The sequence below is a fragment of the Oxyura jamaicensis genome (assembly GCF_011077185.1).
Source record: "Oxyura jamaicensis isolate SHBP4307 breed ruddy duck chromosome 13 unlocalized genomic scaffold, BPBGC_Ojam_1.0 oxy13_random_OJ106580, whole genome shotgun sequence".
Taxonomy (NCBI): domain Eukaryota; kingdom Metazoa; phylum Chordata; class Aves; order Anseriformes; family Anatidae; genus Oxyura; species Oxyura jamaicensis.
The window spans coordinates 4,476-31,132 of record NW_023304323.1 but is presented as its reverse complement, the minus strand read 5'-3'; the positions used below and the strand labels follow the sequence as shown (position 1 = coordinate 31,132).

At 56.9% G+C, this 26,657-nt stretch overlaps 1 protein-coding gene across 1 annotated transcript in view; it reads left to right on the top strand.

Annotated features, from left to right (window-relative positions):
• Positions 1–26,302, top strand: part of LOC118157890 (peroxisome proliferator-activated receptor gamma coactivator 1-beta-like) — a 44,193-nt gene extending 17,891 nt beyond the window's left edge. Inside the window, 12 exon segments of the mRNA XM_035312410.1 lie at positions 10,146–10,319; positions 12,168–12,380; positions 14,215–14,331; positions 14,763–15,897; positions 15,900–15,914; positions 16,358–16,394; positions 16,722–16,786; positions 17,186–17,951; positions 18,591–18,666; positions 19,427–19,548; positions 19,773–19,927; positions 21,687–26,302. Coding sequence (XP_035168301.1) covers positions 10,146–10,319; positions 12,168–12,380; positions 14,215–14,331; positions 14,763–15,897; positions 15,900–15,914; positions 16,358–16,394; positions 16,722–16,786; positions 17,186–17,951; positions 18,591–18,666; positions 19,427–19,548; positions 19,773–19,927; positions 21,687–21,790 — 2,979 coding nt within the window. The 3' untranslated portion in view covers positions 21,791–26,302.
• Positions 26,303–26,657: the final 355 nt, after the last annotated feature.

Here is a 26,657-nt window from a genome sequence, read left to right as displayed (position 1 = left end):
TTGTGCTGTTTGCACAAGCAGGCACGGCACAGCCAGGGCTGGGGACAAGCGGCTCCACCCGGGCGCCCATGGCCGGGAGCCCCGTTCGTAGCAGAGAAATGGGTGCTGGGGCCGAGGGGGCTGCTTGCTGGGGGGGGTGGCGCATTTGCCCCCGGCATGGTTGGGGTTTTGAGGCTGATTTTACCCATGGAACAGGCAGGGTCCACGCAAGGTGCCCAGCCCGCTGGCTGGAGCCACAGCACTGCTCTCCGGGGTGACATTGGAGGTGAAGACAGCTCTGCCCAAGGACACCCGGCCCTGCTCCTGCCCCGCAGCTCCAACACAGAGCATACACAGAATGGAGGCAGTGGGGAGAGACGGCTGGCCTCCTCTGAGCGGGAGGTGGATTGGATAAAAGGGGCTGGGTAACTGGAGCTGCTCACATGGCTGGGGAGCTCTGCCGGGCACAGGGACCATTCCGCCTTTATGAAGGTGGCACCGGGAGCAGTCACCTTAACCCCTGCGAACCCTGCCGTGGGGACATGCTGCTGCGAGTGGGGCAAGCTGCCTGCACAAGGGACCCCTCGGCTCTCGTGCTCCCAGTGTTATCCATAGGGAGCTTAGGACTACACCAGCCTGGTGGTGGCTCTGGGCACTGGGCTGCTGGACCCGGATTTCAGGGCTGGGTCGCAGGGCCAGCCTGCCTCAGGGACCCGACTTTAGGCTGATCCCCAAATTCACTGGATGTGGGGAATGTCAAAAATGGAGGGGACGTGGCTTGAGAGCAGACACAGCAGTGAGGGAGGTGGCACAGGACACAGAGCTGAAGGTACAGGGACAGGTCTGTTTTGGGCACCGGTGATGATGCTTCTGGGCTGTCTGCACCAGGCAGGGAGGAGGGGATGGGAGCAGCCCCCAGCAGCCCCCAGCAGCCACAGCGGGGAGCAGCTGGGCCCCACCCAGGGTTTGCAGCTCCCTAAGCACCTGCCGGTGCCTCTTGGGCTGGGGTTTTGGGGAGGGGAAAGGTGTGGTCCCTCGCAGGGGGGTAGTTTTGAAGAACTTTGTGTTTGTGTGTGATCGGTCTCGTTTTCATGTACTCCCAGACAAGCATTTTGCCCTTGGAGGGGTTTTTCTATCTTCAGATCTCGGAGCACTTTCTTTCCGGGGTAAGTCACTTTCCTGGGGGGGGCAAAGCGGGGAGAGCCTGCTCCCCATGGGAGCTCTGCAGGAGCAGCCGGGCTGGCGGCACTGGCCCCAGTGCCCAGTGCCCACTGCAGCTGCCAGCATCGCTCCCTGCAGAGCCCAAACATGGGGCAGACACTTGCCCAGGTGGGATTCTGCCTGCTCCCGGGGTACCAGCATAGTGCGGACACAGGAGAGGCAACACGTTGTGTTTGTTGGTGTAGCTCTGGGAAATCCCCAGGCCAAACAGGTTACACCAGTGAAAGTGCGGCTGGGTGGTGCCAGCGTACCTGCAGCCAGCCCCGCGGAGCTGGTCAGGGATCACACCTTTGCCATCACCTCACAGAGCCGTGCTCCAGTCACGGGACATGAGTCCTGTTACAACTTGCTCCATTTCACCTTCCCAGGCCTTGCTTTCCCCTGGTACCAGCTGGCCGTCGACCTGTTAACAGAGCTGATTGCCCAGCAGGGTTTATGCCCACCTGGAGAGCTCCAGCGCCTTTCCCACCACTGTTGTTGGTTTGAGCCACACGCAGTGGTGCCAGCTCTCTGCAGTTTGGGGTGCAGCAGAGCCCAGAGGTGTTGGTGCCCACACTGTGCCCAAGCTCCCCCATGACTCCTGGAGCACCAGCAGGGTCGTACCACAGCAGGACCAAGCGGTGACCCTGCCGGGTGGTGACACATCTGCTCTGGCTGGGCACTTTGCAGAAAATTGACAGAAACTGAAACGGGGAGAGTGCAGGGCCAAGGGGATGAGCAAGGGCTAGGAGGGAACCCCCTATTCGGGAGATGGGGCGGGGGGGACCCTGTTCCTTGTCTCATGGGGGCAGGCAGGGCAGCAGGCATCCCGCAGAGTGGGGGCAGGAGCCAGCACGGGCAGCACTGCCCACTCCCTGCAGCCGGGGGATGCAGTGAGGGGTGCAGGGGGCCGGGTAAGGAGGGCTGGCCAATGCAGGCGCTGCCACCCCCTCTGGGATACAGGCCTGGGCAAGAATGAACAGGTCTGGTGGGAGGGTGCACAGAGATCAGAGTGGTTTTGCTCTCTCCACAGTGGTTTTCATCCTTAGATGCCTTACAAGAACTTCATTTTCCATGCAGGAGCTGGGCACAGTGAGGCTCAGAGGCACAGTGTGCCCCCAGGGGCATGCCAGTCCCTGCTCAGCCCCCAAAACCTCTTAAAAGGCTCTTAAAGGCTGGGATGTGCTGTGCCGTGCTGTGCCATGCCATGGGGAGCCAGCGCTATCCATCCCTGAGGGTGGCTGGGCATGGGGAGGGAGGAAGGGGGTGTCCTGGCACAGGTATAAAGGCTTGGAGTACGTACTGGCAAGCGTGCTGGGAGGATGCTGGGGTGTTGGAGCCTGCAGGCAGTGGGAGTAGGGCAAGAAATAATGTTGTCCCCTCCTCGTTGCTTTCTGTAGAGGGGGCTCTGGTGACCAACAGGAGAAAGGGTCCATGGAGGCTCAGTTTCAGTGCCGTGTGTCCTGACCATGGCACTGAGCGTGCCCATGGCAGCAATGTGTTGGGGCTGGAGCTGCTCAGAGCTCAGGCTAATGCAGGAAGATCTTCCCTGCGCCTTCTTAACCTGGGCTTGAACCTTCCCTGTCTCCTGCCTCATGCTGATCAGTGCTAAGTCGGTGCTTTGCTTCCTTGTGGTGCCAACAGCACCAAACAGTGGCTGTGCTCCTGTACCAAACCCTCTGGCAGGAGGGAGGGATGTGTCCCTCTGTCCCCTGCCTGCCACCCCCGTGGCAGGATGGGCTGGGGACAGGCTGCCCCAGCATTCCTGATCTGCACAGGGCAAGCCGAGGAGCATCCCACACCACACGGCACAGACCTAACAAAGTGATAGTGCAGGGCCGGGCTGTGCAGCAGCCACCAGATTATCTCCACCCGTTCCTCAGCTCTGTGTGTGAAGGGCCAGGATCTGGGCTAGCTTTAAGCTCAGCTTCTGCTTCATGGCTGTGGATCTGCTGATACAGAGATCAGAATGTGCCGAAAATCCGAGCCCTCCACCGGCAGCAGAGCAGGGCTGTGCACAGAGGCAGGGCCCCCTGCTCGCTTCCACCCCTCAAGAGCTGTGAGTTGTGTCCTAGGCCAGGAGAGAAGGGTATTTCAGTAATTATAGCTCATCCCCTGCTGTCCTCACTTCTGCCAATTCCCAGCCTCTAGACAGAGGGCACTGACTGTGGTGTGCCACTGGATGGAGAGCTGTACCACTAGATGGAGAGATGGATGGCTGGGTCCCTCGCCATTTCCCAGAGAACCCCCAAAGCCTCCTGGCCTTTCCACACTGCCTTTGCAAGCCCCTGAGCATGGTTCATGGGTTCCCAGGACCACAGGAGCTGGCATAGCCAGGGGAGCTTCACAAGAGCAACAACACAGGCACGTGGCTCTACTTGTGCCTGTAGTGTGGGCAGCTCCGCAGGCTGCTCGGGAGCCCAGCGTGGCAGGGGATGGGGATTTGTACTATGTTCCCTGTGGGAAGCATCTCTGGTTTCCTCCCTGTGCTATTACTGGTTCAACCTCTCTGGCATTCGCGGTGCGCGGAGCCACAGGACAGTTGCTCACTGCCTTCTGGCAGGGTTTTGCTCTTCCCCGACCAGACCAGCTGTGAGGGGCTCAGGCGAGCGCGTGGTTCCCAAAAAGAACAGTGGGCAGGGCCCCTCCTCCTCCCGGCCCTGCGGCCACCCCGAGCTGACCCAGCAGGGCCCTCCCTCTGCCCACAGCCGTCATGTGGCTCCTGGCGGCCAGAGCATTGCAAGAGGAAGGGCTGAAAATAATCGCCTGCTCATATTATCCTTTCAAAAGGCAGGAGGTGCTGTGGTGGGGAATTTTGGTGACAAGCAGCCTGGCTAAGGGGCAGCTCTCCGCTGAGTCAGGCACGCGCCCTGTCCCGCGGCACAGCCTGACCCCCGTGCCGCTGGCCGCTCCTGAGGCTCCCCGCCTGTCCCACTGGCCCCACTGCCCCCTGCCCCCATGGCCATCCTCGGGGGCAGGACCCACACCACCTGGGCCACCCTGCTGGGCACGTGCCATCTGCTGCTTCTGGTTTTGTTTTTGGGGCAGATAGTGTGGAGTTCATTAAAACACTGCTGGAGTTCAGGACTGGGTCTGCGCTCTGCTGGTTTGCTCTGTGGGTGCAGGATAAAGTCGTGATGGGGGCCAAAGCTGCCTGGTAGTGCACTGCCCTGGGCATGACTTCTGTGTCCCAGCTGGGTGCTGAGCATCGCTGTCACCCTGCTGTGTGTGCCTGCACCGGCACGGCCGGCAGCCCCTGCCCAGCAAAGTGCATCCTGCACGCTTGGCAGCAGCCGCGCCTCCATTATCTGGTGCTGATAGATGAGAGGCCCTCTTGGGGAACGTCCCGTTCTCCACTGCATCTGCCTGCTGCCCCTTTTCATCGCATGGGACAAAATAACCTCCCAGCCTGGTTTGCTGCCCGTGCCTGGTGGTGGGGTGGTGGAACAGGGGGTGATGGCAGCGGTGTGAGGCTTTGGGCTCTGCAGTGCTTGCAGCGCGGCCAAGCACAGCTAAGGCTCAAGGTCTGTGGGTATCCCACACAAAAATGAAGTGGGATCTGCACCCTGAGCCCAAATAAACAGCCATGGGTACGGTATTAGCATACAGCTCTGCAAGCTGCAATGTAAGAACTCTGCTGCTGCCCTTCTTCTTAAACTTGACACACCTTTGTTTGAAATGTTCCAGTACACCTTTGTTTACTCAGGGCATTATCACCACTATCTCAGACTCCTTTCTTCTGGATCCATGTTGTGACTCAAAGATAGTTTACTGCAATTTCTTCCATCTTTGGTCCATATCAAAGACACCTTGGCAAGTTCGTGTTTATTGTTTGTAGTTAAAGTTTAATATTTCCTACAACTCGCATCTCATGGTTGATCTTAATTATACCCCTCTAATGTAAGACAAAAGTCAATGAATAAGAACGCTTTCGTTGTGCTTTCGGCCGGCCGTGCCCCAGGCCCTGGGCTGAGCGGCCCAGCGGGTGCCTTGTGCTGCCCGCACAGCTTCTGGGCACCTCGTCTGGGGAGGGGGTGCTGTGCGGGGTGCTGGTGCACTGTGCTGCAGAAGGTGTTGGTGTAGGGTGCTGTGCAGGGTGCTGTGCAGGTGCTGGTGCACCATGCTGTACAAGGTGTTGGTGCGGGGTGCTGTGCAGGGCAGCAGGGCTCCCCCATGCAGCAGCATGTTTTTTCTTCCGACTGGGCTGGATCAATAAAACAGATCAATGCCAATTAAAAAAAAAAAAAAAAAAAAAAAAGCGTGCAGAGGGCAAAACCCCCTGACCCTAGCAGGGCAGCGAGGTGTCACAAGCCCTGTGCAGATCCGGGAAGCTGGGTTCTGCTCTCCTTGCCCCCCCCAAAGGTGCTGTTGTGCAAAGTCCCCGACCTTGCCGCCCTGCAGCTCTCCTTTTGTCCCTGTCCCAGGGCCAGGGCTCTGCAGGGAGAGGTTCCATGGGGACCCCAGCATGCTGCCTATAAATATTTTGGGGTGCCAAGGGGCAGCCGGGCAGCAGGCACAATCTGACACTGTGACTCCTCCTTCAGAGTGACATTTTGTCAAATGCCATGGGGAGGGGGGCTGCTATCTGCAGGCACATGCTCCAGTGACCTTCACAGCTCTGGCCAGGTGCCTCCTTGCTGTATTTGCACTTATTTATAGCTCTCTCCTCCATCCATCCCCACCTCTGCTCCCCTCCTGGCACCAAAGGGGAGCTGCCCACCCCGTGCTGGCACCTCTTATCGGGGGATAGCGAGGGAGCCAGCACGTCCCCGCGGATGACAAGGGGCTGGTGGCAGCTTGGGGACAGGGAGAAGCTGGGTTCGGCTTGGGCTGCAGGGCGCATGCCAGGGCATAGCCAGAGCTCCTCTCGCCTCCCCTCTCCCATGCTGGGGCCCAGAGCTGTGCACTGGGGCATTGGACATCCGTCCTACAAGGGGCACAGCACCAGGGATGGGTGGCCTTGCCTCCGGTGCTGCAGCCAGCCCCTTGCTGCCTGCCCAGTTCACCCCAGTGAAACAATCACGCAGTGTCTGCCTCCCCGCTTGTCTGTAATCCCCATTTCAAGCAGTCTGTAATTACGGATTCTCTGATAAGCCCGGACGGCTGCCTCCAAAACCCGTGCCCGAGGATTTTTGTTCTTTTTTAGAGACAGGTTTGGGACGAGGGCACGGAGCCAGAGGTTCCCCACCTGTACCTGGCAGGCAGTGGGCCAGCACTCCCCAAGCTCTCCACGTTTTCTCACCAGTTTGAGTGGCAGCTGGGATGCTATGGGCTAATTTGCCTCCCGTGTGTGGATGCACATTTATCCCTTAATGCCTTGAGCAGGCACTTGGTGCTGAGGAAGGAAGCTGTGTGCGGGGTGAGTCATGGCCTCGCTCCTCTGCAAGGACACAGCCTCTGCCCCTGTCCCTCAGCCTCCCCAGGCAGCCCCCATTTTCCTTTCCTTTTTGTTCACCAGACGCAGGGAGCAGCGAAGCGGCAGGTGAGCGGCAGGCCAATTGCACAGCGTCCGGGGGACACGGATGCAAGTGGCGGCACAAATCTGGCCTTCCAGGCTTACCCGGGATTAAGTTATTGAGAGGCTGCTGCGCCCCGTCCAGCCCCGTCTGTGCCGGCAGCCTTCAGAGGCCGCCCCTCGTGCAGCCTCGCTGAGCACAGGCATGGGCTGCCTGCCTGCCCCCTGCGCCTGGAGCTGGGCTGCAGAGCTCTTGGCGGCACTTCAAGGGGCTGGTGGCAGGAGCCTTGTAGATAAGGGCAGTTCCTACCTGCTGTGTCCCGGGGTGAGGAAAATGTGGTGGTTTTACCCCGCTGGGCAGCCAAACTCTGCCGCAGCCCAGCTGCAGGCACAGCTCACTGGTGCCATGCACAGCGGGCGGGGGACCTGCAGGGCTCACCGCTGCGCATCGAGGGAAGCTGAACTGAAGAGCAGGGTGAGATGAACTCATCCTCGTGCTCATCATCCACCAGCACCTACGCTGAGCACCGCAGGCACCATCAGGCCGAGCCACCTCGCTGGGCGGCCGCTGGGTAGGGCTGTCCTGGGGGGACCCTGGCCCAGCCCCAGCCACACTCACCAGCAGCTGGTTTAGCCCACGGAGCCCAAGTTCACATTGAAAAAGAGGAAAACATTTCCTGTCTCGTTAATCCAATATTTGAATTAGAGCTGGGCTCACTTCTGTGCGGAGATAAGACCTACACACGCCCACACTGGGGTTAGCGCTGCTCCAGAGCAGAAGGAGCTGAAAATCACCTTTCTGAGGCAATATCCCACCCGCTGGCCCCATGGCAGCAGGAATTCATGGCTGAGCTCAACCGGGTCCCCTTGGAGGTACAATAGAGGTGCTCCTGGGTATGGCCAGCACCACTGGGACACGAAACGAGCATAAATCCACAAAATGAGCACAAAACCTTGGGTGAGGGTGAGTGAGGGTGCCTGCCTGCCTCCTGGGGCAACCCACAATTGAGGCTTCAGCTCCCATGTCCCCAGAGGGTGCAGGTGGGGGGCACGGGGCCCCTCGCAGCCCTCCCCGGCAGCAGGGTTGGTCGGAGAAGCCGCAGAGCCCCCGGCAGTTCCGGCCACGGCTGTGCCTGTGCCTGCAGCGCACACAGGCCAGGTGTCTGGGCTGGAGGATGCCTCCAAATTTTCGAACATGTCTCCGTGGGTATTTGCTGGCTGCACACCAAGAAACCAAGAAACCAGGGCTGATCTTCCTACAAACTCCTGAATAAAATTAGAACAAAAGTTCACTCCTCTCCCAAGGCAGCAGGAAGTGGAAAGGGTGGGAAAAGGGAGAACTGGAGCAGATGAGCTCTCGTGCCCACAGCAGCCCCACGCTGGTACCGCACCAGCGGTGTCGGTGTGCACTCCCCTCCTGTGCTGGACTGTATGTATTAAGTCCTCCCAGCCGAACAAGTGGTGCGGGGATGCCCTGCTGGAAAGGTGGAGTTTGGGGGTGCTCCTGACCTATGTGAGCTGGGAATCCAGGAGCATCCATGGCCGGGCACTGCCTGGGGACACCACGAGCAGCAGGGCACCGTGGGGACACTGACCCCAGCTCCTGCCTCTGGTTGCCCAGCCAGGGCAGCCCAGCAGCGTTGGATTGCAGGAGTTTATTTTTACCCAGCCCTGTTGCCAATGGGGACGTGTCACATCTGCAGAGTTGATCAAAAGACGTCCCAAGCACTGGTGTCAGCTGCTCCTTGTGATCTCAGCACCGAGATCTTTTCCCTTGTGGCATATCAAAAGGAGCAGGAGGATTTGACTGCTTTGCTATTTTTAATTGAACACACACACACACATATATATATGTGTATGGCTTTTCTAAAAATAGAACCCTTTGCCTGTGTTCCCATGGGAAGATTTGGGGAGAAGGGGGAGCCAAAGTTGTTGCAGGATGTTTTCTGGGGCGGGTGCAGGAGCTGGGGAAGGAAGGCAGGGAAGAGGCACAGCAGGTAGCACACATGCCTGGGAGGGTAGCGGGCACCGAACACACAGTAGCAGGGCTAGCTGAGCTGGGCTGAAGGGAGATCTGCATCCCCAGACTTGGCAGCAATAAAAACAGGGACCTTTCATTCCACTGAGTGTGCTCTGAGAGAGCAAAGATTTTGCTGGGAGGTGTTGAAGACCCCAGCCTTGGTGTGCACAGGACCATCCTTTGGGGGGACACCGAGTTGATCATCTATGATCCTCGATTATCCCAAGGAAAAAAAAAAAAAAAAAAAAAAAAAAGACAATGAGGAAAGTAACCCTATCTTTGCCCTTCCTGGAGGGGAAAAATTTGAGATCCCTTTCCCCCTGCTGTGTGTCAGAGGAGAGCCTGTCAGCACAGCAGAAGTGGAGGCCACCGTGTTTTTCTGCCTCCGCAGCCTCTCACGTGCTCAGATGTTTGCCTGCTCCAAAACCCCTTTGCTGTGTAACTAAACTTGTTTCCCTCATCACCAGAAAACTCCCCCCGGGTAGCCAATACCAGGTGGATCTGCACCGGACCTTTCACCTCTGGGTCTGAGCCCTGTTTTTTGCTGGGGATGCATCCAGGAGGGAGCTGAGGGCTGGGCGCGGGGCGGGCAGGGGCTGGCCATGCGGAGAACTGGGGAGGCAATGAAGGAGCGAGGTGGAAGCAGGGCAGATCTCAGCTGCTTTTGGTGATTAAATGGGTATTTTTAGCTCGGTTCCTAGAGCTCAGGTCACCCCATGTGTTCCTGGACGTTGATGTTTTTCCATGCCATTTTCTCTTGCATGTGCAAGAAGTGTGGGGAGCTGCAGTGCCTTCGCGGTGCCATGGGATGCGCACCTTCCCAAGGACTGTCACCAAGTGTTTCACTGCCACGTAGTGGGGACGGGGATTGGGACGGGAACAGCCAGGCTGACCACCATGAAGCCACCCCGCAGAGCCTTGCCCCATGCGCTTCACCCTGTGCGTGCCCCAAGCCTCTCGCCTCTCTCCGTTGCTGCTGATAGCCAGGGCAGCTGGAGGAGCCTGGAGGTCAGCCTTGCACCACCGAAGGCAGGAAGGGCTGCTGAGGTTCATCTGAGGGCACTGGCACCTGTTGACTTGCTGGAGCAATGAGGCCCTTCCCATGCAGGCTCCACACGTGCCTGGTGCTGCCGCGAGGGCTCGCTGGTGGCAGCAGGGAAGCTTTTGGTGCCCACTGATGGCGGTGCTGGGCTGCACAAACCGGTCTGCAAAAAGCACGGTGAGGAGGTGCTCCGTGCTCTCTCAGCTGCCGTGTAATTGCTCTCCCTTGAGCCATTTGCCAGTTTTATTCCAAAAAGCTGCGTCTGGGCTCTGAGTAATGTGCTCGAGCAGAGGCAATGGCACGTGGGGACACGGCTCCCCCAGGTCCCAGCCGTTCCCGCTGTTGTTGCTGCTGGTTGCAGCCCATTGCTTCCAGCCTGGGTGTCCCCTGCAAAGCCCCACGTGCTGTGGTATGGCCGTGAGCTCACCTCTTTTCTCCTCTCTCCGCAGTATGAGGTGTCAGGCGAGGAGCACTTCTACTCCGACTTCCCCGAGATCGATTTGTCCCAGCTGGACGCCAGTGACTTGGACTCGGCCGGCTGCTTCAGTGAGCTGCAGTGGTGCGCGGAGCACTCTGAGACCGAGTCCAGCCAGTACAGCACTGATGAATCTGAGCTCTTCCAGGTACCCCGGGGACACGGGGACGTGGGGAGACGTTCCTCCGGCTGCTGGTTCCAGGCCGCTCACTTGCACCTTCCCATGGGCAACTGCTGAGGGCAGAGGCGTGGGGAGTGCAGGGGAGGGTAGAGGAGGGAGGGGAGGTGTGGGGGGACAGCTATTAATATCACCTCCCCAGCTGATTAGTGCTCCCATTAATTTGCATGCTGGGTCTAAATGGAGCAAACAGAGCAAGGCTAATGAAGAGGTGCTGAGCAGAGCCAGGCTGCTGAGCCAGCCTGCCTGTGCCGTGCTCTCCAGCTTCAGCATCACCTCTGTGCATGCCGGGGGTCACCCCCGGGTCACCCATGGGTGGGGGCGTCCCCAGCATCCACCTCTGCCTCCCTGGGGTGGATGCATCCTGGATGAGGGCGTGCACTGCTGCAGCTGGAGGCAGACATGGGCTGTTGGAGCCCCAGTGGGGCAGGGGAGACCAAACTGCTGAGTGCTAGTGTAAAAAAGCAAGCTGCACGATGTCTGATCCCCAACAGTGACATTTACAGCTGTGCCTAAGGAGAGCAAACACTCCCTGCTCTCCAGGGCACAGGGCAGCCCTCGGGTGCAGGAGGAGGAGGAGGAGAGCCAGGAGCAGCGGGGCTGCCTTTCTCAAATCTTCCCTCCTCTTGTGCCATGGCCTCAGTGTGTCCCATCCCAGGAGGGGGATGTCATACCCTGCTGAGCATCGCCAGGCGCTTCCCATTGGAACAAGGAGGCCAACTTGGTTGTGGCACACTGGGGCTTGCTGGTCACTAGCAGTGGGTCACTTTTTGGGAAGGAGGAGGATTTGTTCTTAAAGATAGGAGGAAAAAAAAAAAGCCCCGATATTTTCTAACCTGGCCATAATAATTGCCCTCTGGCTTTTGTGCTGTGCTGATGCTGTAATTGAAAATGGTCCAGTCCAGCTGACAGACTTTCATCACAACATGCATATTTTCCGCTGAACTTCCTGGGGAAAAGATAAACCAAAAAGAAATGCAAAAGGCAGGCCTGTTAGGAGCAGCAGCATATAATGAAATGTATCCCACTGAACTTGTGTGCACAGCAGTCTTGTGCCAATAACACAAGAAAAAGAAACGGAGCCAAAAATGGAGTAGCCTGCTGCCTTTCCCTGGAGCCTGCTCTAGTAACTGCAAGCAAGGTTAGGGCACAGAACTCAAGATATGTATTTTTTAAACAAGAAGAGAGAAATAAGGGAGGCTGTGTGCAGCCCAGTCCTCACCAAGAGCCCGAACTTGTCCCGTGCTAATTTTATACCTGAGGGTAGCCTGCTTCTTGTTGGGTATGGTTTACATTGAGCCTGTTGAGGAGGAGGACCAAAATGAGCCAACTCCTGGCTCACTTGGGCCAGTCCTCTGCGTTTGCACCATACCGCCAACAGGAAGGGGCCTCGTGCTCGGATCCTGCCCAGGGTCATGCTCCCCATGCCATGGGGGCTGTCGCCCTTGCCCTCGCAGGGGGCTGAGCTCTCTTTTCCCTCAGGCAGCCCTGGGCTGGGCTCTCCATGTTTCCTTCCCCCCAGCACTGGGGGGCTCACAGCCCAAAGCTGGGATCATTTGGTCAAGGAGCCTTTTAATCACCACCCCCATTCCTGCTGTGCTTTGCTTCTAGGGACAGAAGATGCTCTCTATTATTTTTCCCATGGTGGTTGCCAGGGTTGTGGGTGGACGGATGACATCCCTACCCGGGTCATTCTCCCTTGCTCCCACCTCCATGGCCCAGGGGGGTAAATCCCCCCATGACCCCCTGCCAGCCCCCTCAGAGGGAGCGTCCTCAGGTGCCTCGCTTGGCCTGATTCTCTCTCTCTGCTCCTTTCAGATAATAGACAGTGAGAATGAAGCGCTGCTGGCGGCCCTCACCGAGACTTTGGATGATATTCAGGGAGCTGACGTGGGCCTGGCTGCCTTCCAAGCTCTTGAAGAGGGGGACACGCTCAACCATGCCTACACCTCGCCTGCCCCTTCCCCCAAACCCACCGCCCTGGTCTCTGGGGGGCCACCCCTGGCCCCCGAGGTTGATGAGCTGTCTCTAGTAAGAACCCACTTCCTACTGTTTAAGGTGGATTTGGATGAGCCCCTGATAAGCCGGCTGCATGGGTATGATAGGAAGCAAAGGTCTGAATTTTTTCATTCTAGGCTTAAAACTCTCTTTAACCGTCAATACCAAAGCATATACTTGTATTGTATACGTATACATGTTCTGCATCATTGCTGTCACCTCCATCACCATCCTCACGGGAACGAGCTGCTTGCTGCTGTGTGTATATAAATATATATACCCAGGGGGCGGGCACTGCCCGCAGGGGGTGTCACGGTGCTGGGGGCAGCTTTGGCAGGACCCACACACCTCCTCTTCTTGTGAGGCGAGTCTGTGGGGCTGCCCGGTGCTTTCCGTAGTGCATCCCAGCCCTAGCCCCAAACCCCAGGGCAGGTGGCTGCTCCTGCCTGGCTCTGCTTCGGGTCCCCAGGACCGAGCTCCCCACTGCCCTTGCAGGAGGTTTGACCCCCTGTCCCCACATGCCCCCACGTGTGGCCTCCAGTCCCTATAGCCTTGGTGACCAGAGCATCCCTCTTGGTCCCCTGAGGTATCGGGGCTCCAGCCCCACTCCTGGTCCTGGCCCATGCTAACCAGCAGCATTTGCTGCAACCCTCTGCTGTTCCCAGGAGGTCCCCTGGGGTGCGGGCACCCAGCCCACTCCCTCTGGGGGCTCATGGTTCCCCCCAGGGCCCCCCTAGCCTTGCCCGGGATCTCCCCCAAAAGCCGTGCTGTGGCGGGGAGGAGTGACATCCAGTGGTGAGAGCGTGCATTTCCACTGCCCCCGGCCCTGCGCGCAGGTGGCTGTATATATATCACACACAGTACGGATGTGTATATATAGGATGTATACGTTGCAGGGGGGGGGGAAGGTGCTGGTTGCTTCCACCGACAGGAGCTGCACGCCCAAAGCCGCAGGCACCCTGGCTGATGTCTCCTGGCAGCCTCTGACCCAGGAACCCCCTGTTCCTATCACCCCTTAAAAACCCCACAGCCTGACTGGGGGTCTCCTAACCCACGGGCCAGCACGGAGGGGCAGAGCCCCCGATCTATCTCTTCCGTGCAGCCCCTCTGCAGTCGCCTCACCATTGGGCTGTTGTCGCCTCCGGTTGATAGCGTGATGGGTGGGATACAAAATGTCATCCTTGCTGGCAGGGATATATATATACATACATTTATTTTCCTGACCAAAAGAGTGTTTGAGTAGAAGAGTTTTGCTAACCTCACTGTCAGAACTGATTGTGCTGTGTGTAACCTAAGGAAAACCCCGCTCTGACCACCCCGAGGGACTTCAGGGGAGTCTTTGAACGAAGCGGGCTGGTGAAGATCCTCAGCCAGCCCTCAGCATGTCCCGCCGGGACTTACATCTGCAAAATGCTTTGCAAGCTAATTAATGAAGGGAGGCCCCTTTCTGGATGTCGCAGCTGAACAAGCCTTGCAGGGCGACCCAAGCGAGCTGCCCAAATCAGTCACGCATAGAAACATGAAGCCTGGCACCTAGGGACAGAGCTGATGGACGTTTGGAAACCACAACAGCTCCCACGTGTCTGGTCGGAGCGGGGATGGCCCTGGGGAGCAAATTCCCCTGCTTCTGCCCCCGTCCCCACCACCCCTGCCCTCTGCAGGGTCCTGGGCAGGGGGGGTAATGCTGCCGAGTGCTGACAGGTGTCTGCTCGCAGCCACAGCATGAAGCCCCTCGGTGCCCTTTTATTGTCATTTTCCCCTACGGTTTTTGAATCAGACGCTTAGCAGTGGGCGCAGCCTGCAGCCCCTGGGGTGTGGGCTGCCACCACGCAGTGCCGACGCACTTTCTCGCCGCTTCTCTTTGCAGCTGAAGAAGTTGCTCCTCTCTCCATCGCACGCGCCTCTCAGCTGCGAGGCTCAGAAAGACGGGAGCACCCGGCGCCCGGGGACCCCTAAGTCTCGACCCTCAAGGCCCTGCACAAAGGTATTTTCTCACCTCTCCGTTTCACTGGGCGCTGGTTTATGAAAGTTGCCCCCTCACCCCCCCTTACCCCAGTGGTTTACACCCAAATGTGGGATCACTCGGCCTGGGGAGAGCTGCCTGTCGCACCGCAGAGCCTGATCTTAAGCTAAACTCCTGCATCCCAGCAGAAGTTGCCATCAAAGATTTTTCTACTTGGATAATAGTAATTGTGCAGTGCATTAGGCCAGGCAAATTACATTGCCTGAGAACAGCTGCAAATCCTTCCTGGGGAGGAGGAGCTGCCTCCTGGCATGCCTGGGGGAAAGCAGCTGTCCCCAGCAGCTCCATTATCCCAGCTGGTTCCTTACCCTGGGTGGCTCTTTCCCCTCAGCACTGGGGCTGTGTGTGAGGGCAAGGCGCAGGGCTCACCATCTCCCCTCTCCTCTCCCAAGGCGGAGGCTCCCCGGGACCAGAGGGCGAGTGTCCCACAGGCACAGAGCCGCAGCTGCACTGAGCTGCACCGGCACCTCACCTCAGCGCCCCCCTGCACCAAGACCTCAACCCCCCGCACACTGGAGGAGTGCCCCAGCGGCCGCCACCACCCTGCCGCGGGCAACTGCGCCCAACACGAAGACGACAGCGACTCCAGCGAGGACTCACTGAGCTCCCGTGACGCGGTGACCTCCCCTTCCTCAGCGGAGGACGGCGCTGGCAGCCAGTTCTCCTGCAATGGGGAGATGCACACGGTGGTGGAGCTCATCCGCTACATGCACACCTATTGCCTGCCGCCGCGGAAGCTGCCCGCCCGTGACACCACCGATGCCAAGCCCCAGCCCTGCAGCAGCCCCTTCAAAAGAGCCAAACCGGACTGTCCCCCGCAGCCAGGACACCCTGGTGGTGCTGAGAGCCGGCCGGGCTGCGCCTGGCAGGCGGCTGGGGGTTGCAAGAAGCCCGCAGCATCCTTCTCCATCCTGAAGGAGCTGCTGGCACGGGACCTGCTGTGTGATGTGAGCAAGCCCTACCGCCTGGGCAAGCCTGTGTATGCCTCCCTTGCCCGGCCACCCCCTGCCAGCTGCCCTGCCATGCTGGTCCAGGATGGGGTGGACACTGATGGGACCTGCAAATCCAGAGCAAAAGTGGTGCCAGAGAAAGCAGAGCGAAGGCAGAGCCTCGGGGCTGAGGCAGATGCTCCACGAGAACCCGTCAGTTTGGAGGAGGAGGCTGGGAAGCGTGTGGGCACCCCAGCCATGTCCACAGGGAAGGCAGCTCGGCGGCCGGAGAGTACCATTTACGCTGTCCGCCGGTCCAAGAGACTCAATCCCGAGCTGGGCCACTGGCTCTCCTTCCTTGACGAGCTGCCCCTTGAGCCCTCTGTGCCCCAGGAGGTCGCGGCCTCCAGGGAGCCCACGCTGTGCCCATTGCTGGAGGCCTTCTCCGCTCAGGAGCCTGCAGCCGAAGTGGAGGTGGGCGGCACAGAGGAGGGAGATGGCGGGAGCTTGGCACCGCCAGCAGAGCCCCAGCCCCTCGTCCTGGCATCCCCAGGGGGCAGCGAGGTCAGCGAGGGTGCTGAGAGCCAGTACTGTGCCCCCCCCGGCAGCAAGCAGGTGAGGGGGTGGGAGGTGTCCCCTGGGTGCCACCTGGCTGAGGGGTCCCATGCATGGGGAACTGGCGGCTGTTCTGGTTTTGGGGTGCTGTTCCAATCCAATCTTCCCGTGCCTCCTGCCTCAGTTTCCCCATCCCTATAGCATGAGCAAGCAGACAGTGTAACTCGGCAGGGACTGGGCTGCCCCCTCCCTCAAGGTTCGCCCTGTGCCTGCACACTAGGGTTCAGCTGTACCAGTGCCCCAGAAGTGCAGCTGCCATCAGCCTGTCACTGGCCGGCACTCTGTGCATGTGAGCAGCTCCAATCTGCCATCCCTCCACTTGTGTGGCTGCTGCCACCTCACCGGCAGTGTCCCCAGCCCTGGCTCCTGCTGTCCCCTGCCTGCCCTGTGGGTGCTGGAGGGAGCCCAGCTCCTCTGTAACCCTGCTTCTCCCTGCCTTTCAGAAACACCCCGGTGTCTCACGCTGTCCTTGGCGCAAACGTAAGTGCACATGGGATTTGTGTGGGCTAAATTAATTGTGCTGGGGCTGGAAAGCCGCCTCATGTACCTTGCTCACAGGTGCAAGGCGCTGGGAGAGCTCCAGGCCCTCAGTGAGGGTTCGTGCCGGGGTGGACGTGCCTCAGGGACCTGACTGCGGCGTGTCCCTGCTGCGGTGGTGGCGAGAGCATGCTGCTCGCCCCCGTCTCTGTCAGGCACTAGGTGTGCTGGGAGGGTTCATTTGTAGGCAGCATTTTTATTAACCTCCTTTTTTTAAAATTTTCTGTGTTCACCTGCACACCTTCCCTCTCCTTATTTTGTGCTGTTCAGTGACCCGACCTTTGGGAAGAGAAACTTTGAGCCAATGCTGACCGTGGAGCTGTGTGGGACAGCAGGTAGGATGGGCTTTTAATGTTCTCACTTCTCCCTGGGATGGGAAATCCTGAAGCCACTGCTTCATCCTGTGGTGCAGGAACACATTCTCTGCACTGGTTCCATGCTGGAGCACCATGAGCAGCTCGTGGCCTGCGTCGTGGGCACTGGGGAAAGCGTTTGGGAGTGGGGAGGCTGTTTGGAGGGGCTGCTGCTTGGAGGGAGACCAGGAGGGAAGGGAGAATCAACAGGTCCCCTTGGGGATGAGGCATCCTTCTTTTTCCCCAAAGTGCCAGTGGCAGAGTGGCAGAGGCTGAGCAGCCTCCCTGCCTTGCAGTGTCGATGCAGCTCAGGCATTGGGCTAGGATGAAGTGTGATGGAGGGCAGAGCTGACTCCTGTCATTTGTTCACTTGGGTTTCAGGTCTCACGCCGCCCACCACTCCGCCATACAAGCCCACCGAGGAGGACCTGTACAAGCCAGACATCCCCCAGGAGGCAGGCAAGGAGGACAGCATGGCCCCCAGCTCTGGGGCCGGAAGCACAGGGGACACAGGAGCTTCCCAGAAAGCCCCAAAGAAGCACCCCGAGAGGACAGAGCTCTTGGCCCACCTGAGTCGTGCCGCTGAGCAGCCAGGCGTGCTCAAGCGGCCCTTCTCATGCTCCTTCGGGGACCACGACTACTGCCAGGTGCTGAAGCCGGAGGCCACCCTGCAGAGGAAGGTGCTCAAGTCCTGGGAGCCCCCAGGCCAGACGGAGATGGAGCACAAGAGGAGGGTCCCTGACGCGCACTACCAGGGGCTGGACCTCATTGGCAAGGATGCAGGTGGCGAGATGGTGTGGAAGGACGGTGTCAAGCAGCTGCGAGACCAGGAGATCCGAGCCAGCTTAACGAAGCACTTTGGCTTCCTGGACAGTGCTCTCGATAATGAGGACATGGTCTTCTGCAAGACCCCTGAGTATGACACTGTCTTTGACGACAGCTGCAGTGAGAGCGGCTCCCCAGTGGAGGAGGAGGAAGAGGAAGATGAGGAGGAGGAAGACCACTGCGACAGCCCATTGGACGCCAAGCTGTGCCTGCGGAGAAACCCCCTTTCCAGGACCAGTTTGCATTACTGTTCCCGGAGCAGGTCTAGCTCGGGGTCTTCATGCTGCCGGTCCCGATCCCCCACCAGCAGACGCACCTTCAGGTATGGGTGGGCAGCAGAGAGGCTGGAAGCTCACAACAGCTCTGGGGACACACACTCTTGTAGAAACCTGCTTTTGGCCACTGCTGAGGGAACAGGCCTTGGCCAGGCCTGGCATGGTGGCTGTCCCCTCCCTCACTGCTGCGGGGAGGTGGTGTGCGAGCCCGCTCCCAGCTCTGTCCAAAGGCACTGCATGACAGCACTGGCTCTCTCTGGTCTGAGTATAAACATACTAACTAATTAAAGAAAATCCATTGAAATAATTGGTACTACAGCAACAGCTGCCAAAAACATCAGCCACAGCCAGAGAAAGCAGCATCTGGGGAAGTACCTGTGGGTTTCCATCATGCTGGGAGCAACTGGCAGGGGCTGGAGCTGTTCATGGGAAGGACACACGCTGGTTAGGGACTGCTTCTGGCATCAAGGAATGGGCTTTCCAGTGTCGTAGCAGGTGCAAGAGAGGCGGCGTGGCCCAGAGGAGCTCAAAGCTCTTTGCATGACCCCATCTCCCCTTTGCTGACAATATTTGCCAGGCACCTGCCTGCCTCTGCAGAAACTCACTGCCTCACCTCCCTTTTGATGGCTGAAGCATTCCCTGCAGGCTCCCCTTCTGGGGCTGACCTTGTCTCTCATGCTCCGCAGGTGTGAGAACAGCGAGCAGTGTCAAGGTGGCAGCAGGAGCTGGGGCCAGCTGGAGAAGAAACAGGAAAAGGCCATTGTAAGTGAGAAGGGAGCAGTGCCAGCCCCGGGGCAGCGACCACTCCCTCCTACAGGCACCCGGGCGTGTGCGCTGAGACAAAGTAACCCACAGCCCTCAGTAGTGCCCTGCTCCAGAAAAGCAGCGGTGGAACATTGGCCCTGGCTTCAGCATCCCTTGGTGTGAGGCCAGTGTTTAACAGGGACATGACTGGGGGAGAGAGCAAAGCTAAAGCAAAGCGGAAGCAATTGGCAATTGGCAATACACAGAGTCTTTGGCACAGAAATGCCCGATGCATCCCATGTCGGTCTCCGCCGCAGAGCTGGCAGCAGGAGCGGCAAGCTGGGGAATCCCTGGAGCTGCGCAGCCACCAGCACTGCTGCAGGGGCAGCATGGGTGCGGCATGTGTGGTGGCATGGGGATGCATGTGCAGGGAAATAGCTCCTCTCCGCTGCTGTGCGCACACATGCAGGCTTATGTCTGCCCATCTGGCATTTTTCTCCTGTAGCACAGTCAAATTTTTCCTCCATAAGTTCTCAGGAATGTTTCCTGGTGACTTCACTAGGATAAGTTACAAAGGATGCAGGGATGCAGGAGGCATTGACAAGGGAGGAAGGGGTGTGTGGCTGCTATAGCTTGGCAGTGACAGCAGCAGGCTGGGGGCCAGGCTGCGCTGCACAGCCAGGGCAGAGGGCTCCTGGGCACCCTGCGTGTCCAGCACCCATGGGCAGTGCTGGAGGCGCGGGTCGGGAGCCTGAGACCTCTCGCTTGGTGCTTGTAGGGGGAAGGCCGGGTGGTGTACGTCAGGAACCTCTCCAGCAACATGAGCTCCAGTGAGCTGAAGAAACGCTTTGAGGTGTTTGGTGAGATCGTGGAGTGCCAGGTCCTGTCCAGGACTAACAGGTGGGTGGTGAGGTGCTGGGCTCGTGGGGCACGCGGTCACCTCTGCCTCAGCTCTAGGCGTGACAGTGACAGGGCAGTGCCGGGGGGGGGTGAAGTATATGCTGCCCCAGCTCACCCCACGGATGCAGGGGTGGGCGGCAGAATGGTGGCAAGGCACACGGCAGAGCTGTGTGAGCAGCGTTGTGGAGCCTGGTGCATCTCCGCTTCTTTCCTTGGTTGCTCAGGGGGGATAAATACGGCTTTATCACCTACCGGTATTCAGAGCACGCCGCCTTATCTCTGAAGAATGGCACCTCGCTAAGGAAGAGGAATGAGCCTTCCTTCCAGCTCAGCTCTGGTGGCCTCGGGCACTTCTTCTGGACCAGATACGCTGACTTGGGTAAGAAGGCTTCCTTGGAAGCGTCCTGTTTATCAGCATGGCACGGTAATGGCACGCTGCATTTCTGAACCCTCATCACGCGAGGATCCAAAAGCTATTTGCAGCCTGCAGCAAAAGCCCACCTGCTCTGTATGGCTCACACAGCTGCTCCCAGCCCAGCTGAATGGCTTTGGGCACTGGGGGGACAGAAGGAAAGCAGCTTGCCTGAGGACCTGGAGTGTGTTGGCTGTGAAGTGTAGCATCCCCCCCCAGAGCCGCTGGGTTTCAGTGGATGCACAGCCCATCGTTTCCCAGCTGCATTTCTGCACGGTGCTGGATGCTTTCCAGCTGAGAACTCCCTTCCCCATCATTAGAGAAAGTGGTCAACAACAGCTCATTAGCCCAAGAGGTGATCTGGGTTGTTTGCTGCTCCACAGGACAGATTCCCCAGCATTGCATGTGTACTTTTCATCCAAAATGAAGACATTGAGATGTGCTGCAGTTACATTAACTCTGTTGGTGCCACATGGATTTCTGCTAGCACACACTCTGCTCTCCACAGGTCTGCCTCGCTAACTCAGCCAGGGCTCACTCAACCTTGCCTCTCAGCCCTCGCTAATGGACAGGAGTGAAACCCTATGCTGGTCTTGAAAGAGAAATGTGATCGGGGTGTCACTTGGCCCTTATCACTGTGATCCTCAGGGGTTTCATGAACACCATGCTTTCATTTTTGCATCCTCTGCAGGCGGTGAAGTGGTTCTGTTTTCCCACTTGATGCATAAGATAAGGCAGCCCACTTCATGCCCAGAAAATAAAGCCCTAAGTCTTGGTTTACCTCTAGGTGCTCAGTCTGACACAAGTACTGCCTGGTCTCTTAGCACCTGACAATATTTCATGTGCACAGAGCAGCACTCTCTCTGACTTTGGCTGTGGGTGCAAATGCTCATTATTCATGTAATAAGCTAGGATCTGCCATTCTGGGCTCTGAGGAGGTAAGAACCAGCAAGCACCCCGTGATGAAAATGTCAGCTGTGCAGCACTGTGGGGAGGGCAGAGCTGAAGGGGAACCCCCAGTACTGCTCCCAGCTCCTCACCCCCCCGGTTGCTGTGAGAAAGCAGTTGCCCCTGACTACACGGCATGGTTCGTTCCTAAATCCTGCTTGCCCTGTGCACAGGTTGAGACAGAGAGCCCATAGGAAGAAGTAAAATGCAGCCATGCCATTAACAGCTCTATCAAAAATATACACACAAAAGGGTTAAGCTGCTGTTCAATTAGGCGGTCTTATTTCTGGCATTTGCTAGATTTCACAGGCTTTGTCATGGCACTCTATGTTCAGCTTCTGATGCAAGAGCTGGGGAGCTCTACAGGCAGACGCCCACACTTGCCGCGACCTGGCTGCTCACATGGGAAGTGCTGTGTTTCAGCAGCTCAGAATTCACCTGGGTCTGGCAATTTTTATGAACGTGGGAGCGGGCGTCTCTGCCCTCTGACCTGAGCGGTGAGAGCCCCTCCGCCAAACAGCAGTTTGCTCCTTTTCAATAGGGAGAAACAGCATGTTCTTCCATTTTATATTGTTTCTGGACATGGGACAATATTGGTGCCTTCCCAGGAGGAGGCCTGGGCAGGCACCCAGCTCAGGGAATGCTCAGCAAAGCCATCATATGCAAGCACTGCCAGGGCAGCCATGCGCAGGCACGGGGACCACACGGTGCCCCTCGGTGCCCCTGCCCGCCTCCTGCCGTCCCTCACCCCACTGTCCTGTGTCCCTGCTGTCCCCAGATTGCAGCGCAGAGGAGTCCTCCCCCGCACCGGTGAAGAGCAAGTACGAGACCATGGATTTTGACAGCTTACTGCAGGAGGCCCAGCTCAGCTTGCATCGGTAACAGCCTTAACCCTGGAGGAATACCTCAATACCTCAGTCAAGGCACTTCCAATATGTTTACGTTTTCAAAGAAATTATTCAGTCTATGACGAGAGAGCGAGAGAGCGAGAGCACGCACGCACGAGAGAGAGACTGCTGTCCCTTTCAATCGATGTTTACATTGAACAAAGCTGCTTCTGTCTGTGAGTCCCCATGGTGTTGATGTCTCACTGCCACACATTAGTCTCCCCGCTTATGACTGGTTGTTTTAGGGTGAGCCTAGGAGCCCCCGGCCCCCTCCCAACCCCGGCCCTGACCCTGTGCTCCCACCGTGGAGTTGCAGCTGTGTTCACCATAACATTTTTTGTCCGTAGTGTGTGATGATGAAATTGTTAATTGTGAATAGAATCAGGATTATAAACTAATTTTTAATAGAAGAGGAAGAAAAAAAAAAGTATATACTTAAAAAAATGTATTTATGGCTCAGATGTACTGTAATTCAGATTTATTGTACCGCTTCCTTGATTTTTAACTATGCACTGTAATGAGGCACTTGCCACTGAGCAAATGGGGGGTCAGAGCAGAGTCACAGAGCCAGTGTTTGGCTGCAGGAGCACCGGCCTCCCCGGCAGTGCGCGGGGCTCCCCCACTGCTGCCAAAGCCATTTTCCTCACTGGGGGGCGAGTCCCCAGCATCCAGCTGCCAAGCGGGCCCGATCAGAGGCCCATGGGCCGCTCCTGCCATGGCAGCCCACAGACACGAGGGAAAGGGGTGATGGAAGGAGGTAGCGTTGAACTGCTGCTGGGCGGCCTGCAGCCCTGCTGCCTGCCGGCCATCGTTGCTGTGGCCCTGTGCCGGCAGGCCTGGGGCACCCGTGGAGGGAGCAGGGCGTGAGGATCCTTCTCGTCTCTGCCATCCTCTGGCTGGTGTCTGATAAGCCATATGCTCACCCAGCACCCCGTTGGCAACTTGGACCCGTGCCACCCTGCTGGCACGGCACTCTCTCTGCTGTCGCCTCTGCCCCCTTGGCCCGGCTCATGCCCAGCAGTGTGAAGGAAGCGTCACGGCTTTGCTGTGTGTTTGCGGCTCCCGGCTGGCCTGCTGCCGCTTGTGCCGTCCCCCCCGCCTCTTGCCAGGGCCCTCAGGCCTCCCAGCAGTGCTGGATGTAAGGCATGCTCAAGCAGCATCCCTGCCAAATTTGCTTGCAAGCTTGCCCCCCGCCTCTGGGAGAGGTGGTAGGGGGAGAGCCCCCACCCCTGGTTGGAGGAGCCCCAACCAAGAGCAGGCCAGACGCACCATTTCCCAGAGGGAAAGGAAATCTTGCCGGTTCCTCAAGCCATCTCCATCGTCTCCATTTACTTCCCAGACACAGAGACCACTAGGGATTCAGCCATCCTATGTAGATTATTATAGCCTTAATTCTGCCAATAGATAGATTAGAGTCTTCTGGGGTCTCCCCTGTACGTGACTTAGAGTTTTCTCATTTCCTCTGTGTGGACACCACTTCATCCTGCAGGGAGTATGACCAAAGCCTCCAAAATTGTGTGAGATTCAGTTCCACGAACCCACACCCTGCTGACATGGCCCTTGGCTCCATGGGTGCGTTTGCACCCCTGACAGCCCACACTGATCCCCAGCAGGAGAAGGGGTGCCAGCAGCGGTACCAGCACCATTACCCGGTTATTTCACTCTGCTCTTGTGGAACCCGTGGCGAGACAGTGGGACAGCCCTGGTGGGTTGAACGGCGGCTCCCAAATCTGCTGCCGATGCCAGATGCTGTCCTTGCGCCACTTTCGTCTCAGCCCAGAGCAGCAGCAAGGGTCACTGTCTTTCCTGCCATAGGCTCTCCCCACTTCCACCCTGACTTAGCATACATGAGTAACCCTGGCCGAGACTGAGCATCTGCTATTGGCAATTGCCTCATTGTAGCTTTGCCTTTTTCTGTCCTAGTATTTCCTCACAACAATGATGTTTACATGTGATTGCTATAGAGCTTATGTAGAATGTATATAGCGACACATTTAGGGTGGGTAGTACTGTCCTGTGCTGTGCTGATGTTTTTCAGAAAACGATCAATCAAAAAAAAAAAGAAAAAAAAAAAAAAAAAAGAAAAGCCAAGTGGAATTCTTCCATCTCCTTGCTCAGCTGCGGTGGGACTGAGCCCTGGGCCACTCCCAGCTGGAGGATGCATCAAGCGTGATGGAGGGGAAGGGGCAAGTGCAGCGGGGGCTGCCCGGGCAGGGGCTGTGAGGTGCCCTCTCCCGAGGCAGCCCTCAGGCGCTTCGCTAGTGTTGGTTTCTGTGTACCCAATCCAAAATTGGACGTTGCTTTCCTGTGGCTTCCCATGCCAGCCAGCAGCCCGCCACCATCGTGGAGCTCCTGCGCAGCGGGTACAGCACGCCCGAGCAGGGAGGTCTCATAATGCACAGAGCCAATCAGTACTGCAGTGTTAGGATAGGAAGAGATGCAATAAGTGGTCTTCGTGTTGCCTGAAGCCTATAAATGGATTTTTGTTGTTGTTTGGGGTTTTCCTTTTTTTTCCCTCCTTTAAATTTCGACGGCTCTTTTTCCCTCCTCCCTTGAGAAATGTCTCCTGCACTGATGCAATACGCACAGAGGTGCTCAGGATGTGCCACACAGGGGCCCGGCACCCTCCCCATGGCCACCCACCCCTCGCTGCAGCAGCAGCAGCAGAGCCCAGGGGGGCACGCTGCCCACCCCCACAGCTCCCTCCGCCTTTAGGACCCGGCGAGTGCGGAGGGCATATTTCAGCTTAAAGAAGCACAGGTGTGACTGCCTGCAGGGTCCAGAATCACTCACACAGGGTTAGTGGTTTAAAGTAAGTTCCCACTAGATTTTTATTTTTATTTTTTAGTGGAAAGTTTTTGTTAGCTCGCAGTGCTCTAGGGGAAGGGGGGGGCTGGGCAGGGGTAGGTGAGAGCTGCCCCAGCCGGCGCCCCTCGCTGCTGGGGCCCAGCCCTGCCCACAGGTAAGGGCCTCAATCCAAGAGGAACTGGGAGCAAAAGGGTATATTATGGTAGGCAATAAGTACAGAAGAGATATATTTTTTTAAAAAAAGTATATAACTATAGAATGTCCCCCAATAGTTGCCAGTAAGTACTGCAGGGAAATGCTAAATGTGAAGAGTTTGGTGATAAAACGCCCCTTCTCTTTTTTTGCACAGAGTTGCCCCATAAAATCTCATTGTTCACGGGGGGATACCAGGATTCCTGACTGGAATCCAGCAGACTCCTGGGGCTCCGTAGGAAAGGAGCAAATGTTTCTGAATGTCTGGGCTGAATGCAGAGGACAATCCTGGGTGTTAGGTTCAATTCTGCCCCAAATGAAAGGTTTATCCCAATTCCTATCCAGCGCAGCTTGCTGGGCTGCACATCTTCCCTATGGAAACAGCAGCTCAGCCACCACGTTACAGTCCTAGCGTCTGGTTTCAGCACTGGTCCATGTGAAGGAGCATTACAGACCAGCACTTTTTTTTTTCTTTTATTTTTTCTTGTATTTTTCTTTTTTTTTGGAGTTAACGCTGACTACTGAGCTACGTCATTGTTCACAGGGAGCCCTGAAACCCTTTCTGTTCTATCTTAGCCCGTCCCCGACAATCAATAGAGAACCAAATGCAGCCTTCGGGCCTCATTCCTCGTTCCTCCTCGAGCCGCAGCCAGGGAAAGTGCTGGCTGGCATGGCCAGGGCATTACTGAGCAGAGCCAAACCCAGCGCACAATGACAGGGCAGGGAGTGTGTGTATGCATGTGTGAGAGAGAAAGGTTAAACTGATGCATTTCTTGAGAAAAGTGCAAGAATTTCACCTAAAAGGGGCACATCTGCTTTGTTATTTATAATAAAAGCTAAACTTTTTTTTTTTTTTTTTTTTTTTTAAATAAAAGGACACTGCAAATAATTACTAGGGGCCAATTCTGCCTCCTTCCTCACACTGAATAAGTACTACTAAACTCTGTGATTTTCTACATGCAGGGTAAGCAAAAGTGGCAGAATTGATCCCTCTGCAATTAAGAGTCTAGTTTTTAGTGTGATTTTTTTTTTTTTTTTAATTGCTAGCGGTTTTTCCCTGGTTCCGTTCCATTGTGTCCTTATTTATGTAATATACTTTAATCTTAAAAGATGGCATGAATTCTTATGCCTTTCCTTTATTATTATTGTTATTATTTTTAAAAAGAGATTTATTTCTAGTGTGATTTAACTGTCTACCTTCTAAAACAAGAGAACGTTTTCTTGTATTTTTACATTGTCAGATTCTATAGTTTCATAGATAATTTAACCAAATCGCTCAATGTATTATCTATATCTATTCAGTGGGTATAAAAGTTCTATTTTAAATTGTGTAAATACTTCGGAACTGGCTTCTTTTTCCAGACTCCCCTGCCGTGGAGTTACTTGTTTACATCACAAAGACTGTAGAATCTCTACGCTCATGTACTGTAAATAGTGAAGTGATCTGCCTATAAATAAATGACATATATACTATAAACTGGGAGGAAAAAAAAAAAAAAAAAAAGAGCAACAAGTCTGTGCTGCTGGTGCTTCTGATACTGGTGCAAACCTGCTCTGGAGGAGGTGTTTCGCACTGCACAAAGCGCTCGTGGCCGGCTGGCAGCAGGATGTCGGGGTGCAGCACGGCACACAGTACACTGGCCACAGGGTCGCGGTCCCTGCATGAGCATTTTGCTAAGGCTGGGCCAGTGCCAGGACAGATGAAAAGCCAAGGAGCTGATAGAAAGCTGTGGCTGGGTGCACGGGTTGGGGCTGGAGGAGGCCTGGGATGGGTGAGGAGGGGGCGTGGGAAGGACCCACCTGTGGTCAGCGCTTGTACTGACCCCAGCGCTCCTGGGGACCAAAGGCTGGTGCTGTTTGTT